The sequence below is a fragment of the Triturus cristatus genome, chromosome 9 (genome assembly GCF_964204655.1).
Source record: "Triturus cristatus chromosome 9, aTriCri1.1, whole genome shotgun sequence".
Classification (NCBI taxonomy): Eukaryota; Metazoa; Chordata; class Amphibia; order Caudata; family Salamandridae; genus Triturus; species Triturus cristatus.
The window spans coordinates 269966356-269982743 of NC_140592.1; the positions used below are offsets into that span (position 1 = coordinate 269966356).

General features: G+C 45.4%; 1 protein-coding gene across 2 annotated transcripts in view; it reads left to right on the forward strand.

The window, feature by feature from the left end:
- ATRIP (ATR interacting protein) overlaps positions 1-16388 on the forward strand; it is a 277614-nt gene that overhangs the window by 88840 nt on the left and 172386 nt on the right. For both annotated transcript variants that reach the window (XM_085624893.1, XM_085624892.1), the window contains exon 7: positions 14771-14857. In XM_085624893.1, coding sequence (XP_085481019.1) covers positions 14771-14857 — 87 coding nt within the window. The remainder of the gene's footprint in view (positions 1-14770; positions 14858-16388) is intronic.

Sequence of the window (16388 nt, forward strand, 5' to 3'; positions counted from 1 at the left end):
TCTTAAAGGCATTACTCACACGTTCCCTCCTGTCCCTTTCGTAATGCCTCAGTGGGACTTGAATCTTGTCTTAACATTCCTGATGTGCGCTCCCTTTGAGCCTCTTCACAATTGTCCTCTTCGTCTTCTAACTCTTAAGACTGCTTTCCTGGTAGCCATCACCTCGGCTAGACGGGTGAGTGAGCTCCAGGCTCTATCGTCCAAGCCTCCTTTTCTATCTGTTCATCCGGACAAGGTTGTACTTCGGCCTCGTCCGTCCTTTCTACCGAAAGTGGTGACCCCCTTTCATCTTGGGCAATCTGTCACCTTGCCCACCTTCTTTCCGCATCCTTCCAAAGAGGAAGAGCGGCTCCACCGTCTGGACCCAAAACGTGCGCTCTCCTTTTATTTGGACAGCACCAAACAGTTCCGAGTGGACGACCAGCTTTTCGTTGGCTACGTGGGTGCAAAGACGGGAAAAGCTGTGCACAAACGGACCATCTCCCGGTGGGTCGTTTTGTGTATAAAAATCTGTTATTCCTTGGCAAAAAAGGACCCTCCTGTTGGGCTGCGAGCCCATTCTACTCTGGCCACGGCGACTACTACTGCTTTGGGACGGGGAGTCCCTTTGCAGGAAATCTGTCAGGCGGCGACGTGGGCTTCGCTGCACACGTTTGCCAGGCATTATTGCCTAGACAGCCAAGTCCGGAGGGATGGCTTCTTTGGCCGTTCTGTCCTCCAGGACTTTCTGGTGTGATCTTGGTTCGCTGACACAACCGGGGTTGGTATTGCTTGGGTATCTATTCTAAGGTGAGGAATCTAACTAACGTGTTTCTTTCAGATGAACAAGTTACTTACCTTCGGTAACGATGTATCTGTAAGAAACATTAGTTAGTTAGATTCCTCACCGACCCACCCATCCTCCCCGTTCTGCGAACTGACATCTAGGGTTAAGGCTATCCCTTTCAGGGCCCTAGATTTTTTGGCACCAGTGTCGGTCTCTTGCATGGCTCTGCGTTCCTGGCGCGGAAAGCTATGTACAAGAACTGACGTCAGCGCGCGAGGGCGGCATCTAAGTACTCCGACGACGTCATTCCGGCGCACGACGCCAACGACGGACGCGGAGCCGCAGACGACGCCTAGCGACGCGCAAGGGGTATTGCTACAAAAATCTTCTGGATCCAGTCTGACGCCTGGGGATATTCTAAGGTGAGGAATCTAACTAACTAATGTTTCTTACAGATACATCGTTACCGAAGGTAAGTAACTTGTTCATTTGCACATTTTCGAAATTGGGAATACTCATACTAGCATGAGAATTATCGGTCATTTTTCAAAATGACTTCTTTTTTATACAAAGTATTTCATTTGGAAGGTAGAAATGCATCAAAAATCAATAGGTAATAACAGTTGATTTACAAATCTGAATTACCCCAAGTTTCCCAATAAAAATGGTACCTCACTTGTGTGGATAGGCATAGTGCCCACAACAGGAAATGGCTCAAAACCTAACGTGAACACACCACATTTTCACAATGAAAATTTACCCTTTTTTTGTGAAGTGTCTAGCTGTAGTTTTTGAACACTAGCTCTACCGGCACCTAGTGAAATGTTGCAAACCTATACATTTTTGAAAACTTGACACCCAGGGGAATCCAGGATGGGGTGACTTGACTGCTTCCCACCAGGTTCTGTTACCCAAAATCCCTTGCAAACCTAAATTTTTTTCCCAAAAACCACATTTTCCCACTTTTCTGTGGTGGAAAGTTCTGGAATCTGCGTGGACCCACAAATTTCCACCTACCCCGCGTCCCCCAAAGTCTTTCGAGAAAAATGGTACCTCACTTGTGTGGGTCGGCCTAGTGCCCGCGACAGGAAACGGCGCAAAACGCAACGTGGTCACCTCAATTTGGCAGTGAAAAATGACCCTTTTTTGGCAAAGTGCGTAGCTGCAGTTTTTGAACCCTAGCTCTGCGGGCACCTTGGACAACCTAGCAAACTTATACATTTCTGAAAACTAGGCACCCGGGTGCTTCCTGGGAGGTATGGCTTGCGTGGATCCCCCAACGTTTCCTTACCCAGACCTCAGACCTGTGTGGGAGGCCCATGTACCCACGACAGGCAAGGGCCCAAAACATTTTTTGATAGGCAATGTTGATGTCGCCTCACTACGTTTTGGGCCGTTGCCTGTTGCGTGTACTTGAGCCTCCCACACAAGTGAGGCACCATTTTTACCGGGAGACATGGTGGAACGCTGGGTAGTGGGAAATTTGTGTGAGCCCGGGGATGCCACAACTTTCCCACACATAAATGTGTAAAAAATGTGATTTTTTTTCCAGCTAAAATTGAGGTTTGCAGGGGATTCTGGGTAAGGAAACGTTGGGGGATCCACGCAAGCCATACCTCCCTGGAAGCCCCCGGGTGTCTAGTTTTCAGAAATGTGTGGGTTTGGTAGGTTTCCCTAGATGGCCGCCGAGCACGGGGCCAAAAACACAGTTGACCCCCCTTGCAAAACCAGATCGTTTTGACATAATTAGTTGTTTGTTTCTACAGCATGAGAATTTCGGCACAATGTTGCAAGGAAAATGTGACCGACATTTTGAGGTTTGCAGGACATTGTGGATAAAATAACTTTTTGGAATTCACAAGAGAGACATCACCATGAACTCCCATGGGTTTACGACAATATCTACAGTTGGTGGGTTATTCTTACATGGAACGTACACCTTGGCAGAGAAACAAAAAAAGGCAAAGATTCCTGCACAGCCATCTATTCCTCAAACACACACACATACTGGTTGGATTTGGCACGAGGGCGAGTGATGGTTCAGTATATTAAATTTTATTAACAAGAAATTTCACAAAAATTAAATGCACTGTCAATAATTAAATGGACAAAAAACTGAACCAATGACTCGCAGCTCGTGAGCTGTAAATCCACGCAAGGCACCAACCGCTTTACAGGCCATTCACACACCTTTCATACGTGATACACACAAGACCATTCACACCACCAGGCACAAAAACAACACATTACAACATTCACAAAAAGGGACATAGCGGGTATTGACGCCGCTAGAACCTGAATCTCCATAGCGGGTATTTACGCCGCTAGTTCCTGAATTTCCAACCGGTGGATGACGGCAAATCAATTGGACTAAGCATTGACCCCCCGGTCCCACGTATTAGTCTCTAGATTCCTTGGAATTGACGGCTGATTAAGCATTCACAGATACGCTTTATAAAGTTGTGCTCCACTATATTCCCACCACATTTATTGGTTTTGTATCTACATTCCCTATATATATGGATTCACCGCTGTTACGAACATCTTTACAGTAGTCTGCATCTTGTATGCCACTTTCAGCCTTCTGTGATTGACCGATTGAAACTTCCTCTTGGCTGCATCTGCCTAGGTTCTAACTTTAAGCATTAGATCCTGTTGCAAACCAACAGTTGTTTATACCGAATGAAGCCCGGCACTATTACCAAAAGATCCTGGAATTTAACTCATGATCTGCTTTTCAAAATAGACTTATATTATGCGCCCTGAAGAAGGAGCCTTTTGAGTTTCATGGGATCTCCGAAACGCGCGTCGGTGCTTTTTCTTGTTCATTATTTAATTTTATTTGTTTGATGTATGGTGTTTTGTCATTTTATCTGTTTCGTAAAATGGTTTGTGTTCTTTTTTTATTTGTAGACTCTGGTTTTTCTATGTTCTCTTACCGACTGATTTTGTATTTGTATTGTGTGTTGGGCTAGGATTGTGTTCTACATATATCTTTTTATTGTTACTCATTTTGCACTTTATATATAAAAAAACTTTTAAGAAAAAGAATATAATTACATTATGAAAATGACATATTTTGACAAATCTATATAATTAATTACTTTTTTATTATACTTTTGGTCTGTGGGTGTGCCTAATTCTATGGACATATTGCCTATAATTGAAATATATATGTGAAGGGAGTTTTGTGTTTTCTTTGATATTTATCATTTCCCTGATTACTTGCTCACTTATTTTATTGTTCAGGGTCCCTCTTATGTAGTTTTGTCAAAAAGGGACAAGGTACACCCTGCTTCAGAAAGACAAATATTACTGCACAGCCATCTAATCCTCAAGCACACACACGTACTGGTTAGATTTGGCACGAGGGTGAGTGATGGTTCAGTATATACAATTGTATAAACAAGTGATTTCACAAAAATGAAATGGACTGTTAATAATTGAAAGGGCGAGAAACTGAACCATTGAGTCACAGCTCGTGAGCTGTAAAGCCACGACAAGGCACCAAACTCTTTACAGGCCATTCATACACCTTTCATACGTGTGACACATACAAAACCATTCACTCCGCCATCCGCGGGCCCATCACAATACAACACTCACACCAGCAGACAGCGCCATTCAAGGGCCCATCACTTTCACATGCCCACATTCCTGACACAGCAACCACAAAAGCTGATGGATTGCGTGGAGTGGCACTCAGCTAGCAGTGTGTGTAGTGACCAGCAGCAAGTCACTACTCTCACACCGCCAGCCGAGCGCCAGTCCACGCACACCGCTAGCCAAACACCAGTCACGCACACCGCTAGCCAAACACCAGTCACGCACACCGCTAGCCAAACACCAGTCACGCACACCGCCAGCCAATTGCCAATCCACGCACACCCTGCCTGCCAATCGCCAATCCACGTGCACCGCCAGCCAAGCGCCAGTCCACGCACACCACCAGCCAAGCACCAGTCCACACACACCACCAGTCAAGTGCCAGTCCAGGCACACCACCAGCCAAGCACCAGTCCACGCACACCGCCAGCCAAGCGCCAGTCCACACACACCACCAGCCAAGCACCAGTCCACACACACCACCAGTCAAGTGCCAGTCCAGGCACACCACCAGCCAAGCGCCAGTCCATGCACACCGCCAGCCAAGCGCCAGTCCATGCACACCGCCAGCCAAGCGCCAGTCCACGCACACCGCCAGCCAAGCGCCAGTCCACGCACACCACCAGCCAAGCGCCAGCCTACACACACCACCATCAGATTTAGGATTTTTTTTTTAGACAAACATAAAAACACAAACAAATTGAAAATAGATACTAATCTACTAACACAAAATTAAATACATTGCACTAATGCCAACCTTGAAACAGAATCACATTTTTTAAAGAATGCATACCAGGCAGTTCACTTTACCACTCATGGATGCTCCCAAAAATTAGTTTGCGTGTGGTACGCTCTAAAACAAGCAGGGGGACACAGACCAGGGTTAGAAGGACACTCGGGGCAGTACATACGAGTCTCCTTCCGCATACCTCTTCGCCAACAGACTCTACATCTCCTAGTGGGAAAGTCTTTTGAGGATGTGGGAGGAATGAAATCAGGAAAGTGGCGATCTTTCAATCGAGCCACATTCTCCTCCACTCAAACTCTAGGAACACTTGCCTGTTCCACAACAACAAGGCTGCCTATCACAGATTGCTGAACTGAACAAAAGTCAACTTTGATGCAGGAGAACACTCCTTGAACACAACAAAAGCATTGAAAGTTGCTAAATTAAAGAGATGGATGGCCAACTTCTTATACCAAACGTAAGCCTTACGAATAGCAGTGTAAGGTTCCAACCTCTGATATACTCTCAACACCACCCATGTGCTTATTGTAGTCTAAAATGCACACAGGTTTGCGCTTTTCAGAAATCTGACCCCAAACAGCCACAGGTGAAGTACTCTCATCATGGATGGTAGTCAGCATGTACAAATCCCTCCTGTCCACAAATTTCACAGCTAGTAGTTCATCACTACGCAAGGAACTGCACTGTCCCCTCTGAAGTTTTCTGCAAACAAGCTATTTTGGATAACCTTTACGGTTAGAGTGGATTGTGCCACAAGCAAAAGTGTCCACTTTGAACAATTCCTTAAATAATTGCACAGCAGTGTAGAAGTTATCAAGGTACAAATGGTGGCCTCTGTTAAACAGTCCTAAACGAACTGCCGAACCCTCGAGAAAGCCTGGCGCCACGACCAGACCACAGCCAACATGACGGCCCTCAAGCACGCCACCCGCAGGCACCACCAGGTGATCCGCACCACCAAGAAGACAGCGTACAAAGAAAGACTGGACAACAACGCCCACAACAGCAAGGAACTCTTCAGCATCGTCAAAGAGCTCTCCAACCCCAGCGCAGGAAACCACGACATCACCCCCTCGCAAATCCTCTGCGACTCACTCGCCTCGTTCTTCCACCGCAAGATCGCCGACATACACAACAGCTTCGACACACCAACCACGCACCCAACCGTCGGACCAACGCCCCCCACCACCACCCTCTGCGCCTGGACCCCGGTCAGCACCGAAGACACAACCCGCACGATGAACACCATCCACTCCGGATCACCGGCCGACCCCTGCCCCCACCACGTCTTCAACAAGGCCGACTCCATCGTCGCACCCCAACTGCGGGACATCATCAACACCTCCTTCCACACCGCCACCTTCCCGGAGAGCTGGAAGCACGCCGAGCTCAGCGCCCTCCTGAAGAAACCCACAGCGGATCCCACCGACCTCAAGAACTTCCGCCCCATCTCGCTCCTCCCCTTCCCTGCCAAAGTCATCGAGAAGACCGTCAACAGACAGCTCGCCGCCTTCCTCAAGACAAACGGCTCCCTCGACCCCTCGCAGTCCGGTTTTCGAGCCAACCACAGCACCGAGACCGCACTGATCGCAGCCACCGACGACATCAGATCCCTGCTCGACAACGGGGAAACAGCAGCCCTCATCCTCCTGGACCTCTCCGCAGCGTTCGACACTGTCTGCCACCGCACCCTAGTACAGCGCCTCAGCAACATCGGGATCCAAGAGAAGGCACTGGAGTGGATCATCTCGTTCCTCGCCGGAAGAACTCAGAGTCCGCCTCCCCCCTTTCAGATCCGAGGCCACCGAAGTCATCTGCGGCGTACCTCAAGGATCATCACTCAGCTCAACCCTCTTCAACGTGTACATGAGCCCCCTCGCAGCCATCGCACGCCAACACAACCTCAACATCATCTCCTACGCCGATGACACCCAGCTGATCCTCTCCCCCTCACCAACGACCCCGCCACCGCCAGAACAAGCCTCCAGGAAGGGATGAAAGACGTCGCCGAATGGATGAAGAACAGCCGCCTGAAACTGAACTCAGAAAAGACGGAAGTCCTCATCCTGGGATCGTCGCCCTCCGCCTGGGACGACTCCTGGTGGACCCCTGCCCTGGCAACCTGGTCTTCATCCTGGACTCCCCCCTCTCGATGACCAGACAAGTCAACGCCGTCTCATCGTCATGCTTCAACACCCTACGCATGCTCCGGAAGATCTTCAGATGGATCCCCACCGAAACCAGAAAGACGGTCACCCAGGCAATCGTCACCAGCCGACTGGACTACGGGAACACTCTCTACGCCGGAACCACAGCCAAACTCCAAAAAAGACTCCAACGCATCCAGAACGCCTCCGCTCGACTCATCCTGGACACCCCCCGACACAGCCACATCTCCGGCCACCTGAAAGACCTGCACTGGCTCCCATCAGCAAGAGGATCACGTTCAGACTCCTCACCCACGCACACAAGGCTCTCCACGACCTGGGCCCCAAGTACCTCAACAACCGCCTGACCTTCTACACGCCCACCCGTCAGCTACGATCGACCAGCCTCGCCCTCGCCGCTGTACCACGCATCCGCAGAGCCACCACTGGAGGAAGATCCTTCTCCTACATGGCAGCCAAGACCTGGAACTACCTCCCCATCCACCTTCGGCTGACCAAGGACCATCTCTCCTTCAGGAGGCAACTCAAGACCTGGCTGTTCGAGCAGTAACGGACCCCTCTTCCCCCAGCGCCTTGAGACCCTCCGGGTGAGTAGCGCGCTATACAAGTGCTGTGATTGATTGATTGATTGATGGATTGAGTCCTCTAGCAAGATCTCACACAATTTTCTCAGAAACTCCAAAAGTGGACGGACAACCAGGGGGATCAATAGTGGAATCCCTAATAGTGTAAACACGGAAATTAAATACATATCCTGTCCTACTCTCAGACAACATATACAGCTTAATTCCATAGCTTGCCCTCTTGCTAGGGATGTACTGCCTAAAAACCAAACGGCCCTTGAACAAGACCAAAGACTCATCGATAGATATTTCTTTTCCTGGAGTATAGATCTCTGAAAATCGATCTACAAAGTGATCAAGAACAGGCCGAATCTTAAAAAGACGGTCACAGTCCGGGTGATCTCGTGGCAACGCCAAAGAATTATCAACAAAATGCAGCATCTGTAGCAAAAGCAAATCTCGATCACGAGTCATAACTGCAGGAAATATGGCCGTTGCCATCAAGGGACTGGTAGACCAATATGAAGCCATGGACGGCTTCCTTATCAAACCCATCAAAGTCAAACACAAAAACTTCTTCATATCTTCCAAATTTGTGGGAGTCCACCGGGTAGCTCTAGATGGGGCCTAAGTTTGTCACGGTTGTCTCTCAAAAACTGTTCAGCATACAAATTAGTCTGCTCAACAATCTCCCCCAAAAATACATCGTCCATAAACAACTGAAAAAACTGTATAGGCAAAAAATGTTCACAATCCACTCTACACCCTGCATCACCACTAAAGGCAGGCAACACTGGCTGCACCATGTTTGGATCAACCCAGAGTCCAGCACTTCCAGTAGGAAGCCTAGCAGCCTCAGGCTGCAATCCAGATGCCTCTTGCACCATCAGCACAGCAGTATCCTCCTCTAAAACAGGCACTTCATCCGAACTGAGACTAGCTTCATCTGCACTGAGAGTACCTTCATCATCCGATGATTCCATGTGGAGAGAAAACTCACTGCCTGAATCTTCCCCTTCCTCCTCTCCCTCAGACGCACGGTCAGTCTCATAATCCTGCTCAGAGGAAGATTCAAGAAGCATACCAACCACCTGCTGAGCAGTAATTCTACGCCTAGCCATACTGCTTACTAATAAAAGTAACTTGTCAAACAAGTCAACAACAAATACTTTGTAAAATAAGTAATAAACAAAATGCACCTTTATCAGAAATACCTATATACTCCAAAACGATACCACTCACTTGCCAGAAGCAGATAAATTCACCACCACCTACTCTGCACAGACACAGTATGGATCAACAATATCCCACTAAAAAAGAAAGAGAAAAGAAAATTACACATAAGACAATGCAAAACACATCGCAAAGAATTCCATGCACAAAACACTAACTAAATAAGCTGCCATTATGACCCCACTTACAAAAAAATTCATTCATACATGACACAAATACCAATTAGGAGTATATACAACAAAAATGTTTTTCCTACCAAATAAATGCAACTACGCAAAACTGCAGAACACCACTGTCGAAATCGCGAACAGGAATCAAAAGCTTTACACTAGAATATAAAGAAGAAAAAAACATTACAATCACATATGCAAATAATGCACCAGTCCACACACAATCCACCAGCCAAGCTAAGGGGTAGGTGGGCCTAAGAGTATAAATAAAATGTTCACCCCCGTAAAAGGGGAGCAACCCTTGCCCTTGAGGCCACTCCCAAACACAAAAAAAACCAATCCAGGTGGCTAGTGGCTTCTGCCCCCCTTGAGGGCAGATGGGTCTAAAAACATACTGCTATTCTGCCACCCAAAGAGGGCAGAAATGACCACAATCATCCTCCCATAAAAGGGAGCGACCCTTGTCCAAGGGGCCGCTCAACAACAAAAAACTCCCTGGTGGTCTAGTGGGCCCAATTTTTAAAAAAACATAGCCATCTGGCCCCCTGCGGGGCAGATACAGCCACAAAGATTGACCCCAAAGGAGAGTGACCCTTGCCCAAGGGGTCACTCTCCACAAATAACTCCCTGGTGGCCTAGTGGGCCCTACATTAAACAAGCATTTGCAATGCAAGCGGTCTCGCCTTTGGGACCTTATATGTACTTAGCTATGCAGCACATTAGCCTGCGCCCTGAAACATTTGCTGTTCTTTGACATGGAGGGAAAGTAAGCACCAAACTGCGTGACACGCCAAGTATTGGAACACACGGGGAGAAATATTGCCTTTCAGCGGGAAATGGTATAGTCCAATGCTCTATTTTTAATAGAAAATGTGGGCCTTCGGTGGTCATATCACTGACAATACAAGATTTAAAAAAAATATTGTCTATGGGTGATCGTGGAAGACAATTTCTATGGACTGAAAACTAGAGAATGCTGAAGTGATTCTGGTATTTTACTGACCTCTGCTGGTCGTTTTCTATCAAAAAAGTTAAATAGTCAGTTGATCAGAAAGAAAAGTCCCTAAGCGGAAGCAGACAAGTCCTAGGGCTGATCTCCAAAGCACACAAACCATAAAAACATATAAGTAAATACTAAAGAACATACAAGAGGTCACAAATGCTCAACCTAAAAATGGGGAAATCTAACCCCCCCCCCCCCTGCTCCCCACTCCCCTGCATGTTGGCAAAATGGGCCGATTTTTGGGCCAATATTTTAATTCTGCCCCCCCCCCTCCTCCAGGGGTGCAAATGAAGCCAATACATATGCCCCCAACAGGGGGAGCGACCCTTGCCCAAGGGGTGATTGTGTAATATTTTTGCAGAAATGTTACAAGAATGAACGAAAGAAATACAGGAGGACTAATTAAAATTTAACATAAGTATTCAGATCCGATATATGCTTATTTGTGTCATTTTGTGGGAACACGTCCAATCACAAAGGCCATGCATCATACAAAAAAGCTTGAGTGCACAATCTAATCACAAAAAAATACGAATTATTTGATCTAGAGTTGGAATGATCTGCGTTTTGTCCAAATGCTACAGAAGTGGTGGATTTAGGTTCAAAATCCAGAATAGTGGGCCGATTTTTGGGCCGAAATTTAAATTCTGCCCGCCCCCCAGGGGGGCAAACGAAGCCAATACATGGGCCCCAACAGGGGGAGCGACCCTTGCCCAAGGGGCTGCTCCCCCACCAACACACTGCCCAAATAAAAAAATAAAAAAAATCCCTGGCGCTAGTGGGCATTCCTGCTGCACGATCGTGCAGCAGGAATGCACAAAAGAGGCATAGAGGGAAAAGAAAACCCTTTCCTTTCCCTCGATGTCTCTTTTGTTTAAATCCCCCCCCCCCTCCCCAGCCCCAAAACTAACCTCTTAGATCACCGACGTGCAGGAAGCAAATGGCTTCCTGCGCGTCGGTGATCCGAGGGAACCCTCAATGATGTTAGCGCGCCTCGTGCGCTGACGTCATTGATGACGCGGGGGGGGAGGCAGGGGAAGGTCTTCCCCTGCCTTCCCCAGGAAAAAAAACCCGATCGTCTGCCCACGGGGGAGTGCCAGCGCTTCCCCGTGGTGGGTGTCATGACCAGATGGACTCGTCATGAGCACACGGCGACTGTGTGTCATGACGAGCCCAGCTCGTCATGAGCACCGAAGAAGTCAATAACATGAACATTATAGAGAAACTGGAAGTTCAGAATACCCAGACACCAGTGGCCAAATTACAATCCTGGGGTCAAGAGACTCCTCAAGCCAGGAAATGCAGCACCGAGCAGATGCGTCCACTTCTCAGGAGAGAAATCGGTTTTCAAGCCAAGAAACCCCAGTTTTTGTAATATTCTCTGTGCCCGAGAGGGTTGGAATAGACACCCTCTTTGTCAAGGAAACTTACTGCTGCTGGCCAAGCTCCTGCAAGCATTCCAATACACACCATTTCTCATGTATTCTCCTCGCGGTCTCACACTACATGTTCCAGCCCCTTATCTTAGTGAAGCATGAGCATCTCACAAGCACAAAAACACCCTCAAAGAGGAAAACGATCTTGAACGTGAGTAACCTAAATAACTGTAAGTAGCCTGAAGCCTGCTTGTGTGTGCAGAACTCAAGCCAAACAGAGTCAGAATTTAAGATGGAGTTAGGGCTTGTTAAAGCTAATAGTTAAAAGTTCATTTCCCAATGTACAACATAATGCACACTCTGAGAAGTACATTCCACACACATCTCTCTCTCATGCTTTCAAACTCACATCCCACACGTTCTGTTCCAGGGAAGGCTGTTTTGTTCTGTACTAAGCACTCCTACTTTGAAGCTATAAGGAGACACAAAATGAAATCACAAGTCAAAATGCAAGTACACAAAAATGATGTCGTACATTCAAGATACAGTAAATTAAAACACATAGTAAATTAAAACAATGGTAGTCCAAGGTAATCACACTGTCCTAATACATAGGAGTGCATTTAGTACTACAGTATGTTTGGTTGTCCCAGATGGGTGTTCGGTTCTGTAGCTAGTATGATATATTTAAAGTTGGCATTGCTGCACGGTGGTCTATATATTAAGAGGAAGGAATAAGTTCTAGTTAGTGTGGGAAGACATCATCAAGGATCCACAGCCGTCCATGGTGAGGTTTTCAATTAGTGTTATTTGTAGTTTATTTTTTTATTTTTTTACGATAGCCAGACCTCCTCCAATTTCACCAATATGATAATCAAGTGGTTTGGCTTTGTGGTATGTTGGTGCAAAATCTTTCCCGACCCATACTTCTGTAATGAAGGTGAGGTATCATGAGAGTAGGGCAAAGATTATGAAGTATATTTTGTTCTTGGATCTTGCATTGAAGAGTAGGTATTTTAGTTTTTGTGTTTTTCTTCTTGTCATGGTGCGTTGAGTGGGAAATGCTGTGTAGTATGCGGGAGGAGCAGGGGCATAGGGTATTTTGATGTGGCTGGGTATTGTTGTAGCGGTTTTGGTGGAGGTGGAAGGGAGGTTGTTAGGTTGTAGAAATGATAAGTTTGAGATATGTTTGTGTGTGTGTGTGTGTGTGTGGACTTTTGTGGTGGGTAATGGTTTTGCACTGATGAGTCTGGTGATTTGAGTGGAGTTTAGGTAGTGGGAAGGTACGATTAGAAAACCTTGTCATCAGATGTTCGCGCCTTCCCTTGATTTTTAGTTTCCTTCTGGAAAGTTACATTGTGTTTATAAGTTCTTTGGATTGTGGTTTTTTAATTGATATATTGTTTGTGATAACTTGTGTGTTGTTGGTGTGGCTGTTTTAGTTGCTGAAAAGCTTAGATGGTTGATGGGGTGTTTTATTAGTAGTTAGTAGTTCAGTGAATGTATTCAAGGGATGGCCATTTAGTATAGGTAGAGTTTAGGCAGTAATAATTCACCCTATATGTGGCCTCTGTTGTTACTGCTCTATGGGGTAACATTGTAGTCTAATAAATCAAACACAATAGAGGTTTTTATGCATCGCACATACTGATCACATGTATGTCAAGTTGCTCTTATGAATAGAGAAGAGACTTTGTGAAATAAAATATTTGCCTGAGATTACAGTTTGGTCAAGCAGGGAAATCTGTTTTTTCTGGCTTCACATTGTGCACACCCACCACTAGATGGTATTGCTTTCCCCTGTTTTACATCAGATTTTGTTTTTTGTTCATATAATTTATATTTTCATCCAAGAGCAATAACAATGGTATGCAGTACACACCTGTTACAATACATATAGGAGAGGTAGTAGCATCAGCTGAATAGCACAACAGATGCAGGTGAAATCTTTCCTGTTTCAGACGTACATGTTGGTAGACATAGCGAAATACAGCAAAGTCTGGTCTTGGGGGTACTTGAGAGGTACTGCGTCGGTGTGCCAGGTAATCTGGTCCAACAGGGGTGTATAGAGGTAAACTTTTGTGGCTCATGGGAGAAGAGAGTGTGGGGATGAAGAACAAGGAGGGAAGCACTAAGGCGGTTTGAAGGAAAGACCGGAGAAAGAGACGGAGAGCGGAGGAAGGAGGGAGATTGGCTACACTGGGCCGGGCTTGCAATATTTGCTGGAGGTTTTATCCAGATGTGGGCAACAAGTCAAAATACACCCCAGTTAATCTCCGATGTGGCGGGGTAGTCTTCATGGCAGAGTAATGGTGGTTTGCCTTCTTGGAGATGTAGCTTTCCAATCCGCAAGTATTGTCTTGGAGAGGAAGAGGTTCACAAGCAGTGTTCATTATGCCCTGAGGAGTAGGGATTAGCGTGTATGCTCAAGGTTGTTGTTATAAATAAAATAAAAAACAATTTCTATTGAGACTCCTGAAAGCTCTTGGACTTTAATGTTTATCTTTGATTCTCATTGCATGGGATTAGAGCATGGTTGGCATGCAGACACCATGTGAAAGCTCGGCTCGAGTGTTCAAGAGCATTTTGCTCTGAGCCGGAGATCTGTTGGGGTGCTGTGTAATTTGCATTAGGAGCTCCCGATCTAGTCTGGCACCTGCATTTATTCTAATAGTGAGAAATCTGCTGTTAGAGTATCTAGGAAAGAGAGATTTGTGAAATGTAAGTAACTTATTCCTTTATGGTTATTCCATTGTTTGTTTGGGTGGTCTCCTTAAAAATCACGTGATAAAGGAACCCTACACCTTTTTATTTATTTAAATTACAGTACAATTCACGGTTAATACTTTCATAGTTTACCATTTGAAACCACTTTATAACTGATTCCCAGATACAGAGGACACTGTGGACGTCATAAATGTCACTAGTTGAACATGGGTTCCATAACACTCTATTTAGGTTCAGCAAGTGCAGCAATTAGGTCTTCGGGGTGAAGTCATATTGTGAGCTTGTACGTGCAACTGTATCAGTTTATCGCTTACTGGCATTTTTTTCTCCTCTAAAGCGTCATTGTACGAAGGTTACCAAAATGTTGCAGGATATTAAATCTTACCAACAGAATATTCTTTCTTTCGCAGACCCCAAAGTCCTACTCCCCGAAATCAATCCGGAGAAGACTCATGAACCCATTTCATACGCTTGTGTTCAGAGACAAAATACTCAAGGTAAACCAGAATGGCAAAGTATGCATACAAATGTATTGCAGATTGTTTGTTAAGCATATGAACAATTTTACTACCCAGACCGCTGCAGTAGCTAATGAATGGGGTATTACTCCATCACTACAATCAACTATTCCTACTTTACAATTTCTTTTAACACCCTCTACCTTCCATGCAAGGAAGCCAGCTGTAGGAGAAACGCTCGTGATTTTAAAATGAAAAAAATACTGCAGTATTCCACCTTCCAAAATGTTCTGTTCAGCACCAATCTGCCCTTCTTTTTTGGTTATCAAATATTGCTCGCAATTTAAGCAAGTCGTGTTTTTAGTCCTTGTAGAATGATGCTTAACTGATGTGCTTGTAAAGCTCAGGATTTCTCTTACATGAAGAGGCCTTATTGTTGAGAGGACAATTGGGAATTAAGATGGAAAATCGAGAATTTGTTCAGCACACTGCAGTGGGTTTTTTAGATGTGTTTTAAAAAAGGGAAAGGCAAGAACTGTTTTCTTGTGCCAAATCCTTCCTCAATTATTACATCTTATCTATTTCAAATTCTTATATAGCACTTTGTCACAGAAGCAGTATCAAAGCGCTTTAAAGAGAACCAAACCGTTTCCATGAAATTGTTAAGGAACATCAAAATATGTAAGGTGGGGAGAGACGCTGGGGGTAGGGAGTGTTTCATCTTCTATTTAAACTCTTAGCGCATGGCTTGACCATCTTATAAAACTACACGACTATTTATTTATTTTGCTTTTTAGTTACAAATGTTTTTGTATCTTTGTATTGCGCCTGCTGCTTAATGAATCTGGAAAGGCTGCTTTCAGTTATCTAGAAAGACAATATCAACTTGCCCATGTATTCCCATACACTCACTCGCCTTTTCTCGCCAGTTATTTTCCTCTTTTTACAATTGCCTTGTCATACTTTCTCTGCCATAAACCAGGTTCATTTTCTAGACCCACCTGTACTGTATTTCCCAGTCTGCATACCCACTGCTAGTCTGTCTCTTAGGGCTGTTCTTTATAAACATCCTTCATATTCTTCCTCCTCCTCAGACATAGAATGGATCATGTGGAAATACTCCCTAACACATGGAGTCTTTGTGCAGTCTTCATTAAAGTTATTAGAGGGTTTTTTTCTAATGCCTGGTCACTTTTTTTGCCCTGGAGTATTTACATTTGTGATACTTGCCACATTTCAAGCTGATAAGTTTATTTTGGTGAGTTTGTTGATGCACCTTTTCATTTTTTACAGCAAATCCCAGCATACCTTATTTAGCTCTTGTTCAATGATAAGTCAACCAGAGTGCATATACTGACTGATGCTTTTTGTGTGTCTTTCATGTAACTTTCTATTTTTATTGTGGTCACTGTCAAATTAAGAGTGTTTCTTCAACTACAAACCCCCTACAAAATATCTTTTGTTCACCAGTACAGCTGTAAAAAACTGGAACCCGGTGTGCCAGATGTGACTTTCCATAAAAAGGCCTATGCTGATCTACAGGGTCATTATATGGGTGTCTGTCTTACAC